The sequence below is a fragment of the Uranotaenia lowii genome, chromosome 3 (genome assembly GCF_029784155.1).
Source record: "Uranotaenia lowii strain MFRU-FL chromosome 3, ASM2978415v1, whole genome shotgun sequence".
NCBI classification, from domain to species: Eukaryota; Metazoa; Arthropoda; class Insecta; order Diptera; family Culicidae; genus Uranotaenia; species Uranotaenia lowii.
Window position 1 is genome coordinate 301,054,499 of NC_073693.1, and position 25,822 is coordinate 301,080,320.

General features: G+C 39.5%; 3 protein-coding genes across 6 annotated transcripts in view; 2 read left to right on the plus strand and 1 right to left on the minus strand.

The window, feature by feature from the left end:
- Nucleotides 1-750: 750 nt before the first annotated feature.
- LOC129757122 (COMM domain-containing protein 10-like) lies at nt 751-1,717 on the plus strand. The gene is made up of 2 exons (XM_055754247.1): nt 751-925; nt 984-1,717. The coding sequence occupies exons 1-2, from the start codon at nt 891-893 to the stop codon at nt 1,573-1,575; spliced, it is 627 nt and encodes a 208-aa protein (XP_055610222.1). The 5' UTR covers nt 751-890; the 3' UTR covers nt 1,576-1,717.
- Nucleotides 1,718-2,440: 723 nt separating this feature from the next.
- On the minus strand, nt 2,441-5,086 carry LOC129752940 (uncharacterized). Its single transcript, XM_055748731.1, has 3 exons — nt 3,766-5,086; nt 3,523-3,613; nt 2,441-3,465 (listed from the first exon to the last, which is right to left on the minus strand). The coding sequence occupies exons 1-3, from the start codon at nt 4,873-4,875 to the stop codon at nt 2,531-2,533; spliced, it is 2,136 nt and encodes a 711-aa protein (XP_055604706.1). The 5' UTR covers nt 4,876-5,086; the 3' UTR covers nt 2,441-2,530.
- An 822-nt stretch (nt 5,087-5,908) lies between these two features.
- Nucleotides 5,909-25,822, plus strand: part of LOC129751784 (leucine-rich repeat-containing protein 58-like) — a 28,343-nt gene continuing 8,429 nt past the window's right edge. Inside the window, exons 1-2 of one of the 4 annotated variants that reach the window (XR_008738792.1) lie at nt 5,909-7,375; nt 22,690-23,601. Coding sequence is in view for 2 of the 4 variants with exons in the window: in XM_055747496.1 (XP_055603471.1) it covers nt 23,597-24,090 (494 nt within the window). In the remaining 2 variants the exon portion in view is untranslated. Of the gene's footprint in view, nt 7,376-21,150; nt 22,581-22,689; nt 24,091-25,822 lie in introns of those variants that run through there. The other 3 variants (XR_008738793.1, XM_055747496.1, XM_055747497.1) reach the window with 3 other exon arrangements.

Here is a 25,822-nt window from a genome sequence, read left to right on the forward strand (position 1 = left end):
TAGGAAATAATACCATTCGCATCGCAAAAAATAGAACTGCGCACTCATAACTGCGAAATTTGTGCGATCTGTCAAATCAGTATAAAATCTGACAGTTTTATACACGCTAACCGCTTTTCAGTTAAACTTTATACGGATAACTCCGACTGCAAAACATAGCACGAAATCCAATATTCAATGAATGATCGCTACCGTGTCGTTGAACTCTAAACTTATTTAAACAACTACAGGTTTTCATTTTTTTTTCATGAATTTGTCCGCTGGTTGACCCCATCGCAAACAGGTTTTTTTTATTATTCATTTTTCCGTGATTTTGACCGCTGATTGACCAAGCTCAAGGCAAACACAATTTTTTGTTTTATAAACAATAGATAATCCGATAATAATATTTGGTATACATGTTTGTTTGACAACTTTTTATTAAATCATCTTTCAATGTTTTCCGCTTGTTCATCCGATTTAATTTCAGTCGATAAATAATCCTTATGTAGAACAGTGCTCATTTTTTTCTTGAATACTGTAATTTTTTTTTACAGTGGTACCCTACGGGAGCCCTAATCAGCTATCGCAGAAATAGAAAAAAAGAGTGGATCAGCAATATATTTCAGTTTTCATACAAATGCAAACCCTCTGAAATAAGTCTTGTGTTAAATAAAGGATTCTTAAAATTAAGATAACTCAGCTTGAAAATACGTATTCCTCTTTCAGTTGTTAAGACCATTTGAAATTTTAGTGCGAGATTTCATATGAATTATAGTATTTGTGATTTGGTTTCCGGGTTGTGTTTCATGTTTACATATGTTCACAAAACGAATTTCTTCATAATTTAATCAATCTTCCATTGAGTGTTAATATACAGTTTAAAAATTTATAAAAATTAATAAATAAAAATGGAGCACCCGATTTGGTTTACTTCAACTGATGGGTAAGCTAATCGATAAGCATTCAATGTTTTAATAGTTACCGAGACCATTTTTTTTCAGCTTGACTAATGGAATCAACCTGTGCAATCAGAGCCTTTCCGATGAATGTTTCGTCAGCATTATTGAGTATCTTTTTACCACAATTGATAGTCCCAAAGATATTACAAATAATGACTGTATAGCCGACGTCCAACAGCTGCAGCTTGCTTCAGGTTTCGATGAGCCACAATTTCAGGTGGTGTTGAAAACGCTAGGCTATCTGGTTAAAAGGTCGCTCAAATTTATGCTAAAACCTTCCACCCTGCAAACGGATCTTCGGCAGCGGCTTCAGCTGAACGAGGCAAAGGCAAACGCATTCGTCAAGTGTTGGATACAGGCCACCAAAATTATTCTGGATTCACTGGAATCAGATCAGCAGTCTGCGGAAAACCCCGGTGGCACATCAAATCAGCTGGAAGATGTTTCCTGGAAGGTTCGGGCTCAGCTGTCTTCGGAGCCCCGGCAAAAGGATAAACTAGCACTTGGTCAGCTAGAGCTAAGAACGACTAAAAATGTGATCAATTTGGAGCTAAACTGTGACGAGATTGTTGAGCTGTACAACCAGTTGGAAAGGATACAGGTTGAATTGGATGCTGTGGCGTCCAGGGGCTGATGAAATGCATTTTTTGTTTGAATTTATTTTTAGTATGACGTAAAACGATAATTAACAGATTGATTTAAAAAAATGTCCTTTGATCCGATCTGACCTTAAATTTGGCATGCGACATTCTGGGGGGCCTAGGAATCATTGAAGTTTGTAGCACGTTTGATTTTCGATAGTCGATTTATCTAAGCCATGGGGCTATTCACTTTTTTCTGTTTAACCATTGAATTACTTGGGGGGACAATAAGTCATATTGTTTAAAACTAATATATTTATGTTATTTACATTGGTGTTACCTGAAGGCCTCCAAATAACCATCATCTAGATCTGGAAAATAATATGGTTTCATGCATCAGTATAGAGATGCTATCAATTTCAATATGCTTGAAATCACAATGTGTAATGTTGTTACGTTAATTCGCATGATTTAAAAAAGTAATGATCTTCAGATCTGAAAACTACATAATAATGATCCCAGATTACCTACTTAAAATAAAACTATTTCGATTTGTCATCAGGTTGATTCTCTTAAACTTTCAGTGCAATATCTAAATATACCCAATGAAAATTATCAGGTTTAACTGCCTGATAATTTTCATTGCGTATATTTAAAACAAAGTTGATTTTCTTTTTCAAATTGTGATCTAAAGTTTATGTAATGTGGTCATTTTAAGATTAATAATTACCTATTTCGAATCGATCTACACAACAGAAATTGGAACGCATAAATTGTGGGCATATTTTATTAACGTTACAAACTAAGAATTTGAGGCCATAGCATTCTTTTGAAACTTTCAAATAATTACAATTATACCTACAATAACCACTAAATATTGGTGATACATCACAACAAAAGTAAAAAAACAAAAGTAAGTATCTTTGAATCATTTAAATGTATGTTTGTTAGTTCAATTTTGAAAGATTATGCGGCGATCATCTAACGATTCAACACATCAACGGATACCTACCACTGACGCCTGTAGCCTCTGTTGGGTTGACGATCAGGTGATTTACGGAAACCGGCCGGCATCAGCGATGTCACTTGATTGATGGCATCGAAATCAACTCCACGATGCGAATCCTCGAAAGATTTTGCCTGCCTAGGATCCCGAGAACCACGGCTATTCGCACTGAATGGATTGGGACCAGCATAACGAGTTGCATTTCGCTCATTTCTTTCATGGATTTCCGAAACGTAATGCAATCCGGCATTCAAGTGTTGGTTTCGAAGCTCCGGCGCATCTCGCTCCAAATTATGCATCAGATTGGTAATGCTTCCCGATACCTGACGTCTCTTCATGTACTTCATAATTTCATTGATGATCTTAACTTGGTTGGCATTCAGATCACTCATTGAATTCATTTCTACGTTTCGGTCACGGTCAGTTTGAACACTGATTTCCGCTGTACGGGCTCGCGTTTGAGTTTGAGTGGTGGCTGATACGTACGTTTTATTACGTCTCTGTACACACTCGAAACATCCAAGGTCTTCGGTTTGAATTGAACGGTCAATAATACGCTTGGTAGCTGCACCACCTCTTACAGGAACGATTGTAATCGCTTGGATAGTACCCACGTCGGCAACCGATTGATTAGCTTCGAATTCTCGTTTGCGCTGAGCAATGCGTTGAGAAACGTTACCCTCGTCAAGACCCAGCCTGTCGATCATCTGCTTCATCTTCTGGTTGACATTGCGGAACGGTTCGCACAGAACGACGTCCTTCGATTTGCTGCTCATGGCATACAACACATTCTGATCGTTCCATATCAGCGGCGATCGATTGTCCAGCTTCTTCAAATCTGAATGGTATGTAGGAGCTACATACAAAAATTTAGCTGATTGAAGTTTAGTTTCCTGTTTGTCCAAAATCCCGATTGCCTCCTTGATACGTTGTACCACTGTAAGATAGAATACTATTCAGTATTATCTTTTATAACTAAATATGTTAATTTTACCTTTTGAGCTGACTCTTGAAGATTTTTTTCCATCATGATGATTCTTAGATGCCAAATAATCTGATAGGTTAATCTTGCCATCGACAAAAAGCTGAAAAAAATGGAATGGATATTAGATGCTTTTCAAATCTACAAGTCATATGAACATATTATGGTTTACATTAACTTTGATTAACTAGCTACTTAAAACATGGTAAGTTACAATTTTCAATTTCTAAAACATTTTAAGGAATGATAAGTTACCTGTGCTGTGATGTCGTCTTTTTTGTCCTGCTGATCGTTTGTCCCCGACCCTGTGGATTTGCTGGCATTAGAAGCGGCCGCTGTAGCCGCGGCCATCATCGGATTCATCATCATGGCCATCATGGGGTTCATCATATTCATCATGTTCATATTCTTCGGATCCATCATCATCTGCATCATGGCAGACATCTGAGACATTACCGATGCCGGTGCGTCCGAGTTCCCTGTTGCGTTGCTGAGTTTGTCCCTCATTTCGTCGGCAAAGGATCGCCGCGCCCGAGATCCAGATCGCGACCGAGAGTTACGCCGTGAGTGTGAATTGCGATCTCGGCTCCGTGATCGGGACCTGCGGCTGCTACGACCTCGTCTCGGGCTTCTAGATCGAGTACGAGAATTGCTTCTTCCATACCGGGAACGGGAACGTGCCCTGCCGAATCGATGCCTCGAGTCATCATCATCCTCATCCGAAACTACTTGCGGACTACGGCCACGGAGGCGACTTCTAGCCCTTTCGAAATCTTCCCTCTCTCGACGTAACTGCTCCTCCCGATCACGATCCGTATCTCTTTGGAAGTACCGTGGACCTTGACTTGACTCCAGATTCCTAGATTCTTGTGTTGGACTAGAGGGACTTTGTACTGAGGAGTCCTCTAGACGCTTCAAACGAGGATCCTTGGCTTGCCCCTCTGAAGGAATTACAACCACCGAATTTTCCGGAACTGGTTCGTCGTCAAGAGCAATCGTTTCACGAACCTCTGAAACGAGCGTACAATCATCCGGCGATACCGATCTTTCCACGGTATGTGGTTCGTCCCCCGGTAACGTCTTCGTTTCCGGCTCCGGAAGGGATTTTGATTCCGGTTCCGGTGTTGGATCTGGTTGCCGTTCCATTACCACAACCCGGGTTTCCTCGACCGGTGGAGCTATGTTCCATGCCTCGTTGAACTTCCTCACCTTCTCCAGATCTTCCTCCTTCTTTTTCTTGGTTTGTTCCTCCGTAGGCATTTCGTTCATGTCGTCCATGATCGTATCCTCCAGGAAATTTTCCCAAAATTCAGCCGGAACTCCATCGTCAGCACTTTCGTCAATTCGGCTAGTCCTGGCCGCCATTGTTGTTTTTCAACAGCGAGCGGTTTTCAGTGAATTTCTGATGGAATGTGCAAAAGTTGGTGATAGAAACAATGTTTTTCACTTGGAGCAAACACAACTGCTATTAAACAGTAAAAATAAGTAGTTATAATCTAGAACTTTAAACTTTTCAGCGATTTTTGATGAAAAACTGTTGACAGGCCGCCTAGCAAAAATCAAAGAAGCTACACGTTTAACCAAGAACCGGTAAAAGTGAGAACAATCGGTCGCAGAGTTGTATATGAAAAATTTCGAGGAATTGGCGATCGAACTCAGTTTTGAGTTTGGCATTGAAATTTTGTTGGGAGGAGAATTAAAAAAACTTTAATTTATTTATGTAACTATCAAAATTTTCAATTCCCAAAAAAAGATTCATCAAACAAATTTTGAAATTTAACTAAAAATTTCTAAATATTTGAAAAATATTTGAGAGCAGTATAAATTTCTGTTTACTTTCAGTATTTTTAAAATAAGTTTACTTAATTTAAAGCATAATAACAATGCATTAAACTCACGTTTACGAAAATAATGAATTTTAAGCTTAAATAAACCGTCAAATTTCAACCAATTGACAAAAACCAAAAATATAAAAAGCCGTTGTATATGTGTTTATTAAAGATCTCGATACATGTATGAAATGTACCTTTTCCTCAAAGTTATGGATCTTCATCCTCTTCGTTTATAATTATTAATTCTTTTTATTTTCATATTTCCCTATCTCTTCCTGTTCTCTTCGAAACGTGTTCATCTAGATTAAGCGAACAATCGTAATCAAACAAAACAAGTTTGGCTCCTTAAAGCCTCTAGGGTATGAGCTGTTTCAAATAAAGGAATAATACAAAACAATAATCTTTAAAAAATATATTCAAAACTAATATGGAGTCCACCTTTAAACAAAGTTTTCAATGTAGGGCATTCTTAAATGTTGATCTAGGTTTAGGTTATTCTATCATAAAATTTGCATTCTTTAATTTTACCGTATAATGTTTACCACGCGCCGCGGTGTCGAATGACGACGTCGTTGCTCTGTTATGATTTGCATTTTGTGCAGTTCAGTGACATCGGTGCAGTGTTTAATCTTGGTTTTTCTCAAAGCCCAAAATTTTAAACGACGCACTAAGTCGTAGAAGTGAATTCCTTAATTTGTACCTGTTATAAAGCAGTGACTTATGTTGAAAAGCTACATAACAGGAAAAACGTGTAATAACATTCCAGAAAATCCTTTCGAAAGCATTTAAAAAGTCCCTTCAATTGCGTAGTTAAGTTTGTTATGTAAATTAGAATAAGCCTTGGGTGAGGTTGATGCTACTTTTTTCAATAAATGTACTCCACGTATGAAGTTTGGCTAATGCTGTGCAGGAAGTTGTTCAGTAGATGCAACGATTATTGTTGTGTGGGCCTATCGAAACAGCATCGAGCCACTTACTTTCACTGTCCCGATGGAAGTTCCGATCCTTTGGCTCTGCTAGTAATTCGGAAAAATCAGAAAGCCGATTTCGCTCGCCAGGAACAGATGAGCATTGTGCGAGAAATAGCTGCAGCAAGAGAGATAGCTCACCACTGTCGCCGGAACAACAATGTGTATAGCCAACTTCAAGAACTAACCAGCTGCGGCTTCAAAGTTGACCTTGAAAAGCTGTCTCTGGTCCAGAGAATGTTTCTCGAGAACCGTTACATATTTGAAGCAATTGCAAAACACATACGAGTGAACGAATTGTTTACGGAAGTTCAGATTTGTGGGAACCTTGATCAGTTGGCTAGCAGCAGTAAGAACCGATATGAGCCGGAAACTTTAAGGCATCTGGTTGAATATCTACTAGCAACTGAGTACTACGGTAAACCTCGTATATACACAGATGCTAGTAAGTCAGTGGATGGACGATGCGGTATCGGTGTTTATGATGAAACGAATGATACCCGTATAATGATGCAGCTGAAGCTGGACACTAGTATTATGACAGCCGAAACATTGGCCATCAAGGTGGCGATGAAACACATAGATGAGCAGTGTATCAAAAATGCTGTCCTATTGACCGATAGTCAACCGGCATGTTTGTTTCTGAAGAAGAGTAAAAATACTCGGGTGCGCAATTCCGTTGCCAATGAGATCCTACGGTTGGCTCAGCGTAATCGAACCACAATTCAATGGGTTCCGGGACATATCGAGCTTCCGGGGAACGATTATGCGGATCAGTTGTCGCGAGACGCTCTGGGGACCGATTTTATTCTTGAGAATAACATTTTCGTCAACGATGCTATTAGTTATTTCGAGGAACGCAAAGCCAGCATCATCAACAAATGGTACCAGGAGTATGTGCGCCAGAAGGGGAAATCTTTAAAGCAGCTGATAAGTGGGGAAGATGAAAACGATCCTTATTGGTTTATGGACGATAATTATGCACAGTGAATAATGTGATATTTATTTCTAAACGTTGTCCGTGATTTTAGAGCAACACAGGCGATATCTTCAACAGTATTCCAGGTGGGCGATTTTATATTTTTTGGCAATATACGTTCATTCCAACTTATGTTAACACCAACAAAATTTATTGACTGTTTGCGCATAACAACTGTGTAGCTAAATTATGAACACGTGTCTGATCGACGAAACTATGGTTGATTTTTTTTGTTTCAACTTATAATGCACTCTAGTTTATTTAGCTTTTTCAAATTTTCATTTTGATTTTCAGCAGTAGGTATCGATTTAGTTTTAAAAAATAAAATCATAAGATTGGTTTCCATAGCAGTATTGGAACTACCTTGTTAGATCAGTTTTGCTTGAAATTCTGTAGATTTTTACTTTATAATTCTTATTTTTGACCCTCGACACAAAATTACTTTTTATAAGTTAAAGGTCTAGTAAACGTTAAGAAATAAAAAAAATCTTATTTTGATTACACTGCACTCTGCACGTGTCTAGCGGTAGTTATTCGCGACGTGCTGGCATCTCGGATTAGGTAATCAGACGTGCCTTAGCTATTAAATGAAATTTTTCGTTTCACTAGCGACAGTCTGTGATTAGTTTTTGAACTTCCAGCAAGTGTCCAGGATAAGCAGCTTCAACTCAGACATAGAGGACAGTGCCTTATCCTACACTCAAAAGAAAAGCATAGTAAAACTACTAAAGGCTGCGCATCGTAAATTCGACTGCGTTTTAGTAAAATTTTCAATGAAAGGATGCGTTGTTTTACTTTGTGCGTAGTATAATTGATATGTTTCATGTTAAACTAGAATGTGTTCTGATAGACATTAGTATGCATGTAAAGCTTGATTCAAATAGTAAATTACTATGCGTTATGACATTATTGAACTAATTAAAATTCACACTTCCGACACAAGCCGGTTAATTTGACTGTGTTCTCCCGATGCTCTGAAAAAGATTTTCCAAAATTAGAAAATTTGAAAGAAGTCCTAATTTTGTTTGTTTACTCAAGAGTTTGATAAATAATTTTCATTAATTAGTATAAACAACAAAAATATTTAAAGAGTTCAGTCACGATCAGCTTCTCCGACTCCATAGTAAAATTATTATACCCGACTGTAAAATTTAAAACAGGCACTCATGTTTTTGAGTCAAATATGTTTTTTTTCTCAAAAGTACCATGTGCGTAGTTTTTTTTTTATATGAATTTGTACCACAATGTCTAAGTCATATGGGAGTTCTCCCTCTTTGCTTTCTCTCTCTGAAGATTTCTTTGGGCCCGGCTAGTAAAACTACCAAAATGAGCGTGGCGACGAACGTGTTAATTTAGAATTAAAAGCATTTATTCATTGCACAATTTTCCAATTATTCCAATTGGATGAATTTTTTCATGTTGTTTTGAAATACCTACTAGGAAATATTAAAAAGAAAGGATTTAAAATCTAAAATTTATTTTTATCAACAAATAAATGAAACACTGGGTCAAAACTGGTTCACTTTAATCAAATATATTGAGATGGCAACCTGGTTTTTCTTGCGAACAAGAATCTTTTTCTTTTTTTCTATCCATCGGGAGAGACGTTTATGGTGTTTTCCTCTCAAAGCAGTACGGAGTTGAAAAAGCTGGAGAAATAGTGTTTGACTTTTTAAAAATATTAGTATTTTTGAATTTGAAGCCTGTTTTTTGGATTCAAACTCAGCCTCAAATCTATGTTTCATCATTTTGCGTCATACTAATGATTGTTAATGAGCTCAAATATCAAATTCCTTAACGCTAGAGGAGCATCTCTGAAAAGCCCCTTTTAAAACCTTTGGAATTTTAGAAAACTCCTTAATATGCAGTTATCTATTCAAATAATTCGTAGAAGCAATATTATTCACTTTTACACTGTAATTTTTTAGAAATAATCTTGTTTTTGTTGAAAAACACAAGTGGTACTATTCTTATTTCGCACCCTTTTTTCGTATTTTTGGTCCTCAACGCCAATTGCTATTTCACTTACTGTAGTAAGTATCTCATTCACTTCTGATACACCAGGTCGGGTAGTGAGCTTGAGTGATCGACTTTGATGCGAATCAGCTATCGCTTTTCCAACTTCCTGGCACGGGTTTTGGCAGACTTATTCTGCTTCTCGTCGCGATTAGGGGTTTTTTTGTACCTTGAACGTTCGAAGTCCAGCCTTTTGGCCTTCTGGACAAAACTTCGGCTTAGCCTTAGGTGCAGCTTCTCAGTCACATCCCGAATGGAGGCGTTCGGGTGTAGGTTGAAGGCCCCAACTGAGCGGGTGTGATTTTCGATGTTGTACGGAATACTTTTCCCCGATCGGTGGTCAATCGTTCCTCGAACCGCTTAATCACTCGCGACACCGTGGAATTCCGAATCCCAACGTTTTAGCGATGGAACGATGCGAGAGATTCTTGTTCTCGTGATGAATGCGCAAGATTTTATCACGTACGAGCTGTTATTTCGATTCCATTTCCAAGAGTTTTGATCACAGGTCTTCCAAACTTGCAGGATGTAAACAATGCACTATGAACTAAATCCACTCAAATTGTCATTAAATTCTACCCAACGGTTAAAAAGTTAGAGCAATTTCTTAGCGTGGCGATTTCATCGCCTACCTATCTAAGGGTCCGGCGTCGATTGACCGACGCACACAGGAGTATTGTACCCCAAATCTTGGCCAAAAACTCGAAATTAAAATTAAAAAAAAAACTATTTTTTTAAGGTTTTTTCGGTTGTTAGATAGTTGTTGTATATTAGTATTGTCGATTTTAAACCATCGGTGTAGTGAGTTCGTAATGGCATAACTCGAAAAATGGATGTATCAAAATTATAAATTTTGTCTTCCAAAATTTGGTGTAAACACGTACAATTACAAGCTACGTAACACGCAGAATAATGTGACTATTAACAAAGCTTCTTCTACAAATCTTCAGTTATAATATGACCAATGTATTGTTGAAATTGAAATTGCGTTCATTTCTTAATAAACACATATAGTAGAGAAGCTAAACAAAATGTGCAATGTTTTTTGAAAAAACTTATATTGTTTTTTACAAATTCGTGTTAAAGTTTATCTTCCGGGCTCCGCCGGGAAAAAAATCACATATCACACGAATTCTTCTAACTTCCTTAAACATGTCCAAAAGAAAAATCGTGCGCATACTTGCGAATTTTAAATTTTGAGCGATTTTTGTCCCTAATTTTGTTTCAGGTAGCGAGCCTCCCGAATACGAAAATATTGTAACATAACGGTTCCTGTAGTAGTAATAAAACGTTAAGAAACAGTGTAAAAAAACTTTTAGAAAATGATATCCGAAACCATAAAAAAACATTGCACTTATCTTGAATTCCAAAACGACGGTCTGTTGAATATGGCGTTAAGTTATGTTACTGTTTAAAACTGTTAAAACAATTGTATGGGGAGACTGTTCTGCAAACAGTTGAGATAACATACGAAAATCGCTCATAGAAAACGTATTCCGAACATCAAACTGTTTTAGTTACAGTTATTCTTAATGTTCTCTTGTAACTGAACATTAAGAGTAAAAGTTGTATAACGATCCGATTCTTCCAACGTTTTGAGTATCGTATTCTGAATCGTACGGGAATGTAGCACGCACACAAACAAAAGAAAATTTTCTTATTCGTGAAAAATAAAAAAAAAACATTTTCAGATTTTATTTTTTTTTACTACACTAGAAGAAAACTAGATAGTTCGTCTGCAAATTGCTCTACCGTCTTCATCGTATTTCTCTGGGAAATCCCAACAAAAATACTGAAACAGAACTGGAAACAAAGAGTGGTGCTGGTGCTGACTTAGACGAAATTGGAAATCTGGAGTCTTGGTACTTACGAGCAGGAAACCGTCGAAATCAATTCGTCGTTGGATTCAGGTGAAAACGTTTGGATTATCCATTTTACTTTTTTCCTCTTTCACCTTGCTCATTATTGTTATTGTAAACAGTCGTGAAGCGTCGCGTCAGGTCGTCGTGAAACATTTCATCTGCTACTGGCCGTGAAATATTTCACTCAAACAGTCAACAACCCTTAACTCGGAATGGATCTAGACGAAATAATTTGCGTCGTATGCGAAAGAGTGGAAACCGACCCGAACAAAGTGATAGAGTGTCTACAATGCCATAAAAGTGCGCATTTTCGTTGCAAGAACATCCGGGGGAATGCAATTAAAAAAATGCAAAACGCCGACTACTACTGCTCAAGCGATTGCCAAGCAATGTACTTTCGGATGCGGGGGAACAAAGTTGCCGAGGATCGTATCGTGAACGAGATGAAGAAGATGCTGAACGAAATGCGTGACCTTAAGGAGTGCAACTTCGCAACCCAGAATGAAATGAGGGAGCTGAAACTCGTTAATATCGCGACACAGGAAAAGCTAAAAGAAACTGTGGTTGAGATCGAAAAAAGTCAAGATTTTTTGGCGGAAAAATTTGATAGCTTCGTCGACGAATTCAGGCAGATGAAAGTAGATCAGAACGTTCTTCGGAGCGAAGTAAGAGACGTCCAGGATGAACAATCACAACTACGCGGAGATGTTAAAAAACTCGAGAAAGAAGTGGATCGTCTTAATCGGCAGGCTCTTAGCAAAAATGCTATGATTCTGGGCGTCCCTTGTTTAGAAAACGAAGTCACAGGAAACGTCGTCGCTAACATAGCCACAGTTCTAGGTTGTGACCTTCCAAATGGTGCAATTGTCGAAGCAAAACGGCTACATCCAGCAAAGCCAGATGGTAAGCACCCGCCTATCAAAGTTGTCTTCAAAGAAGAGGCATCGAAGGAACAACTTTTCGCCAAAAAAAAACTGCGTGGGCCGTTGAACTCATCAGAACTCGGAAATTCTTATGCTAAATCAACCGGAAGAGTAGTAATTCGCGATGAGTTGACCTCACAAGGATTAGATCTGCTGCGGGAAGTACGCGGAGCACAGGAACAACTTGGGCTACAGTTTGTCTGGCCAGGTAGAGACGGAGCGGTTCTCACCAAACGGCGATCTGACTCCAAGGTGGAGATTGTTCGTGCCAGAGAGGATTTACGGAAACTGGAACCACCAAAATCGAAACGGTCTCTTGAAACTTCTAACTTGGATATTTCGCTACAGTCATCACCTGTCCTCGAACCTCCTAATAAGCGTCGTTAATGTTGAATATCCTTATAGTTAATAGCTTTTTATACTACAATGGCTCCAAATGATAACATTAATAAAAATTTTATGTATGAATGTGTAGATGATTTCTTAGTAAATAAATATAGCTTAACATACAAACACGGTTTAAAATTACTACAATGGAATATTCGCGGGATGAACAATCCTGAAAAGTTCGATTCACTCAAAGATTTTGTAGATCGCTATTCGAGAAACATCGACATAATAGTGGTGAGTGAAACATGGGTTAAATCCGGAGATACACAAATGTTTACTCTAAACGGGTTCAACGGAATATTTTCCTGCCGTGAAACATCGCATGGGGGACTAGCCGTTTATGTACGTAGTGGTCTGAACGTTGATACTGAGGAAATAGAAGAAGATGATGGATTTCATTACATACGACTTCATGTTCGCTTGGGTAACGGGCCACTATCTCTACATGCTGTTTACCGTCCTCCTGCATTCCGCTTCGCCAGTTTTGTCGAGAAGCTTGAAAGCAAGTTGTCTCGTGATAATAAGCACCCTAACTCAATCCTCCTGGGTGATACAAACGTGCCAGTTAATCTTTCGAGCAACATAGTCGGCGAGTATCTCAGGATTTTGGAATCACACAATATGTTTGTTGTCAACAATGAGGTCACACGGCCAGCCAGTGGGAATATACTCGACCATGTTGTATGTTCACAGAGCATCACCGCTTCAGCAATGAACGAGACGATCTGCACGGATATAAGCGACCACAACATGATTGTTACCACACTGTCGAGCAGTACCAATAAAGATGTCCAATACTTAAGTAAGAGCATCGTCAACCACCACCAACTAAACGCAGAATTCGCAGAAGCGCTGCAGAACATTCCGCCGACAACATGCGCTAACGAAAAGATTGTATTTATAGCCGACAAATATAACGAGATCCGGAATCGTGCCACAAAAACAATAACAATAAGAGCAAAGGTGAAGAGGAACTGCCCGTGGATGACATTCGACGTCTGGAAACTTATGTCAACGAAAGACAAGATCTGGAAGCACTGCAAGCGTCACCCTGCAGATGAACACACCAAGCAACTTCTAAAAGACATCTCCGGAAGACTGGCAAAGCTGAAAAGTCAGTGTAAACGATCATACTTTCTTAGACTTTTGCAAACAGCATCACCAAAGCAATCTTGGAAATTCTTAAACGAAGCCCTCGGCCGTAAGTCCAAATCGCGTGACAATATAACGCTGAAGATTGGAAATGAAGTTCAGGTGGATCCAGCACAAGTAGCAAACAGCATCAACGAGTACTTCTGCAATATCGGCCCCCAATTGGCTGCTAACATCGCAAGCAATCGAGACATTCAACAGTACAATTCACTTCGTTCACAATCATCGCCTTCCTTGTTTTTGAGACCGGCATCCGTCTCAGAGGTACTGTTGGAAATCAGCAATCTTGATTCCAACAAATCTCCTGGTGCTGACAATATTACCGTGGACACACTAAAAACACATCACTTGGTGCTCTCTAATATCCTGACAGATATCTTTAATGAAATAGTCGGAACCGGAGTTTACCCCGAAGCATTAAAACTAGCCAGAGTAACTCCTCTTTTCAAGTCTGGGGACAACTCAGACGTTTCAAACTACCGTCCTATCTCAACGCTCTCAGTATTGAACAAAATCCTGGAAAAACTTCTCGTCACTAGAATAAGTGAGTATCTATCGAGGTACGACCTTATAAGTCCACGCCAATATGGATTCCGAAAGGGTTGCAGTACATTAACAGCAACAACTGAACTCCTGGAAGATGTTTACGACGACCTGGACAATCGAAACTACGCTGGTACCCTGTTTTTGGACCTGAGGAAAGCATTCGACACAATTGACCACGCCTTGTTGTTGCAAAAATTGGAATGGTATGGTATACGTGGTCAGCCTCATCGATTGATTGAAAGCTACATAACAGGTCGACAGCAATTCGTGTCTGTGAAAGGATACTCAAGTAGCAAAAAATTCATTACAACGGGAGTACCACAAGGGAGCAACCTAGGCCCGCTGATGTTTCTAGTTTTTATCAACGATCTTCCACAACTGAACCTTCATGGCAAAGTTCGGCTCTTTGCCGATGATACCATAATTTCATATAGTCACTCCAACCCCCTCCAGATAGTGGAATGGATTGGTAACGACCTGCAAGTTCTTCAGCAATATTTCGACTGCAACCTGCTTTCGCTGAACCTCTCAAAAACTTCGTACATGTTGTTTAACTCTGGTCGTCGCTCTATACCGCAGCTGCCATTAATCCGTATAGGCAATACGATTATTGAACGAGTGCGCCAGTTCAAATATCTGGGATTACTTCTGGACGATACCCTATGCTGGTCAGCCCATATAGAGCAACTGAAACGAACACTCGCTCCGGTCTGTGGTGCAATATGGAAAATATCAGCGTTTATTCCGACTCACTGGTTGAAAAACGTCTATTTTGCGCTGTTTCACTCGAGGTTACAATACCTAGTATCGCTGTGGGGTAAAGCATGTAAAAGCCGCCTTAGGGAACTGCAAACCATGCAGAACCGTGTCCTCAAGACTGTCTTCAAGCTGCCTTATTTATATCCTTCTGAGTTGCTATATGGCATGAATAATTCAGTACTTCCTATACGAGGTGCCCAGGAGTTCCAAACACTAATATTTACCCATAAACTCCTGACAAGCAGAGAATCCCACCATAATTTACGCCTCGAGAGAATGACGTCCCACCGTTCGTCCAGAAACGCAAATCATCTCCGCCTACCCCGAGTAAGGACGGAATACGGGAAAAAGAAACCTAGCTACTTTGCCAGTAGACTCTACAACAACCTGCCAGAGACCCTGAAACAGTCTTCAACGCCCTCAAGATTTAAAGCGCAACTGCTATCGATCTGCAAGCAGAACATAAACCGTTTCCTCCGTTAAAAAAAAAAAAAAAATTGTGCCACACCACTTATAATTATCATCTTTTCGTTCTCGCCCCTCCACCTAGCCCGCCGCCGCCCAAACGCCACTCCAAACCACCGCCACCCACCCGCCACCCCCCATCAGTAACCCACGCACCACCGCAGCAGCCCACAACAATCTACGAATTTAAAATACATGTGTTAATAATCCTATTATATTGTATAAAACTGTGAAATAGCAAACGAAAAGTGCCAAGCACTCCTTCACAGAGCATTATTTCGCTCACTGGAGTGCTCATACATATTTTGGAAAAATTGTGTAAACGAATTGTTAAAATTGTTTTGACAGGGTTTTGTGCCTGTTGGAGAAGAGGCTTGAGAGAAGCTTAACTCCAGCGGGCTTTCCCTGTCCGAGGAAAAAAATAAATAAATAAATAAAAAATTAAATTTTCATTTATTACACTTTATTCACGCATCAATGATGTAATAATACACTTATCACACTAACAATAATCATAATTACCATAATTACCACAACTATCTTGCACCCAACACCGGATTTACGAGTTGAAACTGTGGTCCACTGGAAAACGAATCCTCCTGAAACGGCGACCACTCCACACCCTTCCGACTGAAGGATTGGATTTGTTTTCACCAGGTCTCATTTCCGACACACGGGCGGAACGTTGGGGAAGTTGCTGGATCCAAAATACTGACTCCTTTCAGCGTGACGCATTGCTCCGCCAGCGAAAATGTTGCTGAAAAAAATAATACCTTTTTCATGTTTGTTTTTGCTAATGTTTATACAGTAAGGTTTTTTTTTACACTGATATACGTACCGCGTAAAAAAAAACCGTGTAAAAAAAAACCGTGCTAATTCCCGAAAACCGTGTAAAAAAAAACCGTGTTAATTCCCGAAAACCGTGTAAAAAAAGACCATTCGAATTCTGCAGCTCTGAAGTTCTGACACTTAAGACCTGAGACTTGAGACTTGAGACTTGAGACTTGAGACCTGGACTTGAGAATGTAAACTAGAGACATGAGACCTGAGACTTTAGACATGACACCTGAGACCTAAGTTCAGGGACCTGAGATCTGAGACATGAGATCAGAGACTTGAAGAATGAGACCAAAGACATGGGACATTAGACCTGAGACCTGAGACTAGAAACCTAAGACATAAAACACGAGACCTGAGACCTGAGACATGAAACATGAGACCTGAGACATGACACCTGAGACCTGAGACCTGAGACATGAGACATGAGACATGAGACATGAGAAATGAGACCTGAGATATGAGATATGAGACATAAGACATGAGACCTGAGGTATGAGACAAGAGCCATGAAAGATTAGACCTGAGACATGAGACTTTAGACTTGAGACAAGCTACTAGTGTTATTACCGCGAAAAATTATATAAGCTCCGATTTCAACTTGCGACCCCTCTAGTGAAAGGGTTTGGCTTGTAGGTGACGAAAATAGTGTCGCGAGTTCGCTAGTACAAGCTACTAGGGTAAGTACCGGTAGAAATTATATTAGCTCCGATTTAGACTTGCGACCCCTCTAGTGAAAGGGTTTGCTACTAGTTTTAGTACCGCGATAAATTAGTTTAGCTCCGATTTCAACTTTCGACCGGTCAAGTGAAAGGGTTTGACTTGTAGATGACGAAAAATAGTGTCGCGACTTCGCTAGTACAAGCTACTAGGGTTAGTACCGCGAGAAATTAGTTAAGCTCCGATTGAGACTTGCGACCCCTCTAGTGAAAGGGTTTGACTTGTAGGTGACGAAAAATAGTGTCGCGAGTTCGCTAGTACAAGCTACTAGGGTTAGTACCGCGATAAATAGGTTAAGCTCCGATTTAGACTTGCGACCCCTCTAGTGAAAGGGTTTGACTTGTGGGTGACGAAAAATAGTGTCGCGACATCGCTAGCACAAGCTACTAGCTTTAATACAGCGAGAAATTAGTTTAGCTCCGATTTCAACTTTCGACCGGTCAAGTGAAAGGGTTTGACTTGTTGGTGACGAAAAATAGTGTCGCGAAATCGCTAGTACAAGCTACTAGGGTTAGTACCGCGATAAATTGGTTAAGCTCCGATTTAGACTTGCGACCCCTTTAGTGAAAGGGTTCGACTTGTTGGTGACGAAAAATAGTGTCACGACTTTGCTAGTACAAGCTACTAGGGTTAGTACCGATAGAAATAAGATTAGCTCCGATTTCAGATTTCGACCGGTAAAATGAAAGGGTTTGACTTGCAGGTGACGAAAAATAGTGTCGCGATTTCGCTAGTACAAGCTACTAGGGTTAGTACAGGTAGAAATTAGTTTCAACCCTAGTAGCTTGTACTAGCGAGCTCGCGACACTATTTTTCATCACCTAAAAGTGAAGCCCTTTCACTTGAACGATCGAAAGTTGAAATCGGAGCTTATCTAATATCTACCGGTACTACCCCTAGTAACTTGTACTAGCAAATTCGCGACACTATTTTTCGTTACCTACAAGTTAAACCATTTCATTTGACCGGTCGCAAGTCTAAATCGGAGCTTAACTAATTTTTCGCGGTACTAACCCTAGTAGCTTGTACTAGCGATTTCGCGACACTATTTTTCGTCACCAACAAGTCAAACCCTTTCACTAGAGGGGTCGCAAGTCTCAATCGGAGCTTAACCAATTTATCGCGGTACTAACCCTAGTAGCTTGTACTAGCGAACTCGCGACACTATTTTTCGTTACCTACAAGTTAAACCCTTTCACTAGAGGGGTCTCAAGTCTCAATCGGAGCTTAACTAATTTCTCGCGGTACTAACCCTAGTAGCTTGTACTAGCTAAGTCGCGACACTATTTTTCGTCATCTACAAGTCAAACCCTTTCACTTGACCGGTCGAAAGTTGAAATCGGAGCTAAACTAATTTATCGCGGTACTAAAACTAGTAGCTTATACTAGCGATGTCGCGACACTATTTTTCGTCACCCACAAGTCAAACCCTTTCACTAGAGGGGTCGCAAGTCTAAATCGGAGCTAATATAATTTCTACCGGTACTAACCCTAGTAGCTTGTACTAGCGATTTCGCGACACTATTTTTCGTCACCTACAAGCCAAACCCTTTCACTAGAGGGGTCGAAAGTTGAAATCGGAGCTTAACTAATTTTTCGCGGTACTAACACTAGTAGCTTGTACTAGCGAAGTCGCGACACTATTTTTCGTCATCAACAAGTCAAACCCTTTCACTAGAGGGGTCGCATGTTGAAATCGGAGCTAAACTTATTTCTCGCGGTACTAATTCTAGTAGCTTGTCTCCGGTCTCAGGTCCAAAGTCTCATGTCTCAGGTCTCAGGTCTCATGTTTCATGGCTCTTGTCTCATGTCTCAGGTCTCATGACTTATGTCTCATGCCTCATGTCTCATGTCCCATGTCTCAGGTCTAAAGTCTCATGTTTCATAGCTCTTGTCTCATGCCTCAGGTCTCAGGTCTCAGGTCTCATGTCTCATGCTGAGGTCTCAAGTCTAATATCCCCTGTCTCAGTTTCCAGGTCTCAGGTCTCATGTCTAATTTCTAATGTTTCATGTCTCAGGTCTCATGTCTCATGTCTCAGGTCTCAAGTCTCAGGTCTCAGGTCTCAGGTCTCAAATCTCAAGTCTCAGGTCTCAGGTCTCAGATCCCAGGTCTCAGATCCCAGGTCTCAGGTCTCATGTATCATGTTCTTAGTCTAAGAGATAAGATTTTCCCAACTTCAAAAAGATTCTAAGTGTTTTTCTTTGAAAAGGACTTAGAATATTTTCTCTCAAAAACCGTGTTAATTCGCGAAAACCGTGTAAAAAAAACCGTGTTAATTCCCGAAAACCGTGTAAAAAAAGCCGTGTAAAAAAAACCGCGTAAAAAAAAACCGTGTAAAAAAAAACCTAGGTGTAATTAAGTTTACCTGTTGCAAACATCGCTGGAAAGAGTTCCTGTAAATATGTCCTTTAATTCCGAATGCCGCTGCCGATTGCCGTCCGGCTAACCACAATCGGAGAATTATTGGTGCTGGTACCGGTACGGGAGTTTGACTTGGAACGCGAAAAACGAAGACTTGTTTTTTTTGTGCTGATGGCAGTGATGTCAACTAGACTGTTTTTCAAAATTGTACCAATATGGAATAAAAATGTGAAAATAAAAAACGGAGATTAATTTTTATTTTATCTCTGTTGTCGTCTCATGAGATGATTTGAAATGCACGAAAAGATCAAAACCGATATATATTCGTTCGGTCAAATTGATAAAATACAATATTTGTGAATGTAGCATAATAAATGAGTAACAAAAAAGGATTTTTTATAATGTATGCGACATGTTAAACTCAACTCAAGGCTCAAAAAAAATGAGTAAAATTTAGAATGGAATATCAAAAGATAATTTTGTCGGTATTTAAAAAACTTGAAATTACATTTTGAATCTAATATTGTATCACCATCAACTATATTTTTGTAACTTGTTTATTTGAAACGGCTCATAACTATATTTTTTGTCCATAACAAATAAGGCCGGAACAAATTTCAAATCCGTCTTTTGTCACTCGAAGTTGCAACAGCGCGAGGGGGGGGACAATAAAAAATAATGCGAAAAACAAATAAATTGGAATAAACTGCACGAAAGCTTGTATGCAACAAGATTGCATATTATATCGTTGCAGAAAACCTATAAATCAAGTAATTTTTTATCGAATAATTCAATCAAATAAAGATAACAAAAGATGAAATAACTCCCATCTTCTTAAATTTGGTTTTTGATCTTGTAATCTTTCAAATATTGGAATTTTTGATCAAAATTTGCGTAAAATATTTCAAACTTTATTTATTTCCCCCTTCGGGTTTTTGGAAATTTCGAAGGGGGGGGGGGGTGACAAAAGAAGAAATTGATATTTGTTCCAGCCTAATGATATACCAAAAATCTATAGATTTTTCCTATAATGAACTAGTAATAATAACTATTAATTTTTTTTAATACATGATCAGATAAGATTGTTGTATTTAAGATAAATAACAACTCCTTAAACGGCGGGCCATTGTAGAGATAACAAAAATGTATTAATTTTGTCTAACTGTTTGGAATAAATAAAATAAATAAATCAATAAATAAATATATTTAAAATACATATATTTTCATAAATCTGTGCTTAGTTTTTTTTTTCAAACCATCTGGCATCTTTGACCCGCGTTTCAGTCGTTTTTGACGTGAGTTTGACATATGACATGAACGCTATGTGTTAAGGTTCGAGAACAGTTTTACGATTATTTTTAAAATTGAAGTAAATCGTTTAAACCTTCATTCACCTTTTCAGATACCATCACTTATTCACATGGACGTTCATATTTCGTTCTTATCGTTGTCGAAGTAAAGTTTGAAATAATAGCTTCGTTCACCGAAACAATCACTATTGCTAGAGCCGTAGATGTATCGTATGGATTATTTAAGATATAGTTTTTTCGTATGCGGGTACGTAACACGCAGAATAATGTGACTATTAACAAAGCTTCTTCTACAAATCTTCAGTTATAATATGACCAATGTATTGTTGAAATTGAAATTGCGTTCATTTCTTAATAAACACATATAGTAGAGAAGCTTAACAAAATGTGCAATGTTTTTTGAAAAAACTTATATTGTTTTTTACAAATTCGTGTTAAAGTTTATCTTCCGGGCTCCGCCGGGAAAAAAATCACATATCACACGAATTCTTCTAACTTCTTTAAACATGTCCAAAAGAAAAATCGTGCACATACTTGCGAATTTTAAATTTTGAGCGATTTTTGTCCCTAATTTTGTTTCAGGTAGCGAGCGCCATGCATTTACTTTGTGTAATACAAACGTTTGCGTTTGATTTGTTTGTTTAAAAAATGGTATTTTTTATCATTTCTGATGGTAATCGGCCGGTTTGCTTCGAATTTGCTAAAAAATAAACATTTTATAAGGGTGCAGCGAGTGACCCAAAAATACCAAGATTAAGAAATTTTATATTTTTGGTTAAAAATGAGTTGTGTATACTTGAAAACAACGAAAAAAAGATTTTTAATCATTCTAAAGAGAAAAACAGGTTTTGACCAACTTTTTCCATAGAGTACTCCTATGTGCGACGCATAAGGCTGAGATAAAAGATCTCCACTGCTGGCGATCCGGAGCCAGCGTTTTCACCTGCTGCCAGCCAAGGTTCTCGTCAACTGTGCGGATTTCAGCGGCTAGACTACGCCGCCACGAGCTTTTGGGCCTGCCTCTTCTTCGATGCCCATCTGAATTCCAGTCAAGCGCATCTCTGCAAATCTCGTTTTCACTTCGCAGCGTGTGCCCAATCCATCTCCACTTACGTTCCCGAATCTCGATTTCTAGCGCCTTTTCATGACACCGGCGATGAAGTTCAACGTTTGAGATCCAGTTGCCAGGCCACCAAGCGCGGATGATGTTCCGCAGGCAGCGAATCCCAAACACTTGCAGTTTTCGCGTCGTCACCGCATATGTGCACCAAGTTTCACAACCGTACAACAATACGGATTTGACGTTTGAGTTGAAGATTCGGATCTTAGTTCGTAGAGAGATCTTTCAATTTCATCGCGGACACCCTTTAATTTATGAAGGTAAATCTTCAGTAATTCATCAAGACCAATTAGGCGATGAAAGGGCTGTCGCATTGGGTGAAGGTTTTGCATTAGTACAAGTGGGAGGCAGCTAAAATTCCAACCAACTTTCGACGGATTTTACGGGTTTTTCTTAAGGAGAGAAAGAATAACTTTTCGATGCCATCGCCCATTGCTTCCCCAAATTAAAACCAATTGGGAAACAGAGACACCTTCGCATCCCACAAACCTCTCGTCGCTCGCTATCTAAGGGAGAAAGTCCAAACTAGGGATTAAAATGTTCCTACAAGTACAAGTAGTGCATTATCTCAAACCGTTCATTCAATAGAATGTAGTAGGTACCTATAGTTACCAGATTATTATTCAATTGAAGACATGTTTACTACCCGAACCGACTGCAATCCTTCATCAGCATCCTCAGTTTCCAGTCTGTGTACAGTACACTTAGTAGCACTGTTTCAAGTTCGTTTCACACATTAAGGTTTGATTTCGCCGGCATGATACACCTAACCATGTGCAATAAACACACTAGCGCCATGCGGCTTTGTTTGGTGTAGTTACTTCTTTTGGTATGTATACTAAAAATTGTTATCAGTAGACCTTTGAACACAAATACTATGCATCAACAGACTTTATTTCGTTGTTGTATTACTCCTTTTCTCTCGCTTCGCTTTATAGATGATTGTGAACATTTTTGAAAGTCCCGTCGTGGTTTCGTTAGAAGTTGAACGTAAGTGACGAAAACGATTTGGGGATCAGTTGGAGCTTAACCGCCATTCGAGGAGGTGGCATCCGTTCCGTGCTGATCAACGCTGCGTGTGAGTGATGATGATGACACCTATTGATGGGATTTGACGTTGTCATCTTACCTCCATCAGTTACAGTACCAGTTGGGCCACTGCCTACTACTTTGCTGTGGTTGGTGTCGCGTCGTGTATCACAACGGTTGCGAATTTGTGCCACCCAAAGAGTGAGTGGATCACTTGTTGGGAACGTGCTCACTCGAATGTACTGAATCAAATCTATCTACAACAACTTACGTATAGTAGCTGAATCTGGTGCGCAGGTTCCATTGTATGTTGTGCAGTCTGGTGTGAATCGCGATATGATAGGACTGTGGTCTGCGTGAGGGACTTTGGGCTACCAACAAGAGATACGCCACCACAATACGACCGACGACGACGTATCAAGCAATAAGAATGAATAATTGACATGATACTCTGCTGGTGGATCAGACGTCTCTGTGAGCACCGTTTATATATAAAAAGGTGAAACTAATCAACGCTTTCCTTCACTCGTTATCAGCTGGTGCCCGGTCGTGGAGTGTAAATTTTTTTCGAGAAGCGCAATTTCAGACAGATGGGAAACTGAAGAACAAAATCGTTGCGGCGAATAGGTATAGAATTCGGCGCGTCGTAATTCGTCAAGAGTGTCGAGTAGGCTGTGATATGATCGAAAGCTAGTAGCCAGTGCACAAGTGCAATCCGTAGTTATCCGTATCGTAGAAAACGTAGTTTGTGAAAAAACGTCCAATAACCAATCACACATAAGAAAAAAACCAAAAAAATAAAAATCTTCCAACAAAATGGATGTAGTCTACACTTCAGACAGTTGCGACAGCGATTCCCGGGAGCAGAAAATCGTCGACTTCGGCCATGCCAACAAGCGACACCTGGACGACGATCTGCTGGAAATGTGTAAAACGAAGAAACTCTCCGACGACGTCGAAACGGTGCTGCTGAACCACAACAATCTCTCAACGGTGCCAACGTCGATTGTCGAATTCATCAACTTACGGGTGCTGGATCTGAGCAACAACAATCTGTACAGCATACCGGACGCGATCACCCAGCAGTGCCAGCTGACGACGCTGATCGTCAAAAATAACCGGCTGGATAATGGGTCCCTGCCCAAGAGTCTCCGATCGGCCCAGGGCAGTGGACTGCGAGAGCTGAATCTGAGCGGCAATCGGTTCACCCACTTCCCGGAGCAGATCACCGAACTCAAGACGCTCAAGTATTTGTATCTGGGAGGCAATCAGATCACCAACGTGTCCAAGGATATCTGGAAATTGGTCAAGTGAGTACGCTTTCTTTCTCTGCTAAACTAGAATGGTTCCTACGTCATAACTTTTTTTTTTTACTAAAACACGAACCATTTGTAACTTATCAATACATTTCGAGGCATTTTCCTAATCGCTTATTTTGGTCAACATCGTATGACCGTCTGAATCCATATTCGATGTACATCTCATTAATTATTTATAACCAAAACGTGATAAACATCTTAAAATGTTACCATGCATTCCAATGAAAATACGTCTAATGGTCACATTCCTTAAAATGTGTGTTCAGGGAAACACCGGTTACATAAATCATGAGATTGCATTTTACTCGTACAAACTTGTTTACCAAACCATATAGATTCAAATTCACAAACGCCATATGTAGAATGTTTTGTTTTCGATGCTTTTATAAATCTGTTGGACCAAAAAAAAGAGATTAGCAAATAGAGCAAACATGGACTATTCTTAATTAGAGTTTTCGTTTATTTTCCATCGGCACGGAGGCAGTAGAAAACTTCATAAACTAACAAAATCGTCGCCCGGCCCGGGAAGATGCATATAAATTAAAAGGTTTGCCCCCGTGGCAGTGGCAAATAAACGAAAACGCTATCTCCTTGCATGGAGGATTGATTGAAGTTGTTCCTCTGCGCCGCCAAGGATTGGATTGGAAAACATAATTGATAGATCGTTCAAATAAAAATAGCAATGTTTTTTAATTCCATCCTCAGTTCTAATGATCGAACTGTTTTCACTCGTTCGAAAGAAAACAAGAATACGAAATTGCCTTACTTTCGAACGAATGTCATTCGATCGCAAAAAACAAGGGGCATAATCTCTTGCTCTATGGAGCCACTATATTTCTTCGTGTTGTAGAAAGACCACTGCGACCAATTGGTTGAGTGGCACTCCTGCACTATTCATAAAATTTACAGGTTGTTTGACGTTTAACCCCGCTTGAGACGGGTATCCTTTTTTTGAAGGGGAGAGGGGGCCTCTGAAAAAAATAAAACATGTTTGCAAAACTTTAGAACTAATCATGCAAATGGATTACAATTTTGCATTAAAGTGTGTACCCTTACCTCTTAAATGGGGATATAGAAATGGGGTAGGGTGGTTCTCTTATGATGTTTGTATAACTCGAGAATAATTCAAGCAAATGGAATCAAATTTGGCATGGTAGGGTATTTGGATACGAGGAATGTTTCTATGACATTTTGGTACTCTTCCTGCCTTTCCCGTGAGAAGAAAGCAATAGGGGAGGGGGCTATCATGCTTAAGTATCTCGAGAAATAATAAAGAAACCAAAGTGTTATTGGGTACTAGGATACCTGGTTGCCCGGAAAGGAAAAACAAAACGGAGAACAGAAGAGGAAAATTTTAAATGAGAGTAGTATAGCTTAGAGTAGGATAGCGGCAACAGAGCCCTAGAGTCCTAAAGCACCAGTTGGAGGAAGCGTTAAGATAGTGAATTGAAAAATTTGAACCAAGTGAGGCTTATCTTGTTTAATTTTTTTTCGAGGCATCGAATGAAGGCTGTTTGGGCCACCGCACGCTTTCTAGAATGGAGTTATGGCCGTTTTCCCCTCCATTCCTCAACTTTTTGCAACCGTTTTCTTAGCTTAGCACTTTTTTAGAAGAAAAAGAAGATAGAAAGGGAAGTTTGAAAATAAAAGAGAGTTATAGACGAAGATCGATAGCTTTTAGAAAAAGGTAGATTTCAAACATGTAGTCCAAATCTAGCACAGC

Excerpts from the sequence above, each read along its gene's own strand:
- LOC129757122 (XM_055754247.1), top strand. The coding sequence starts at position 891 with ATGGAGCACCCGATTTGGTTTACTTCAACTGATGG. Across the intron at positions 926-983 it reads TGGTTTACTTCAACTGATGG|CTTGACTAATGGAATCAACC; the intron begins GTAAGCTAATCG and ends ATTTTTTTTCAG.
- LOC129752940 (XM_055748731.1), bottom strand. The coding sequence starts at position 4,875 with ATGGCGGCCAGGACTAGCCGAATTGACGAAAGTGCTGACGATGGAGTT. Across the intron at positions 3,614-3,765 it reads AAGACGACATCACAGCACAG|CTTTTTGTCGATGGCAAGAT; the intron begins GTAACTTATCAT and ends CATTTTTTTCAG. Across the intron at positions 3,466-3,522 it reads TTCAAGAGTCAGCTCAAAAG|TGGTACAACGTATCAAGGAG; the intron begins GTAAAATTAACA and ends TCTATCTTACAG.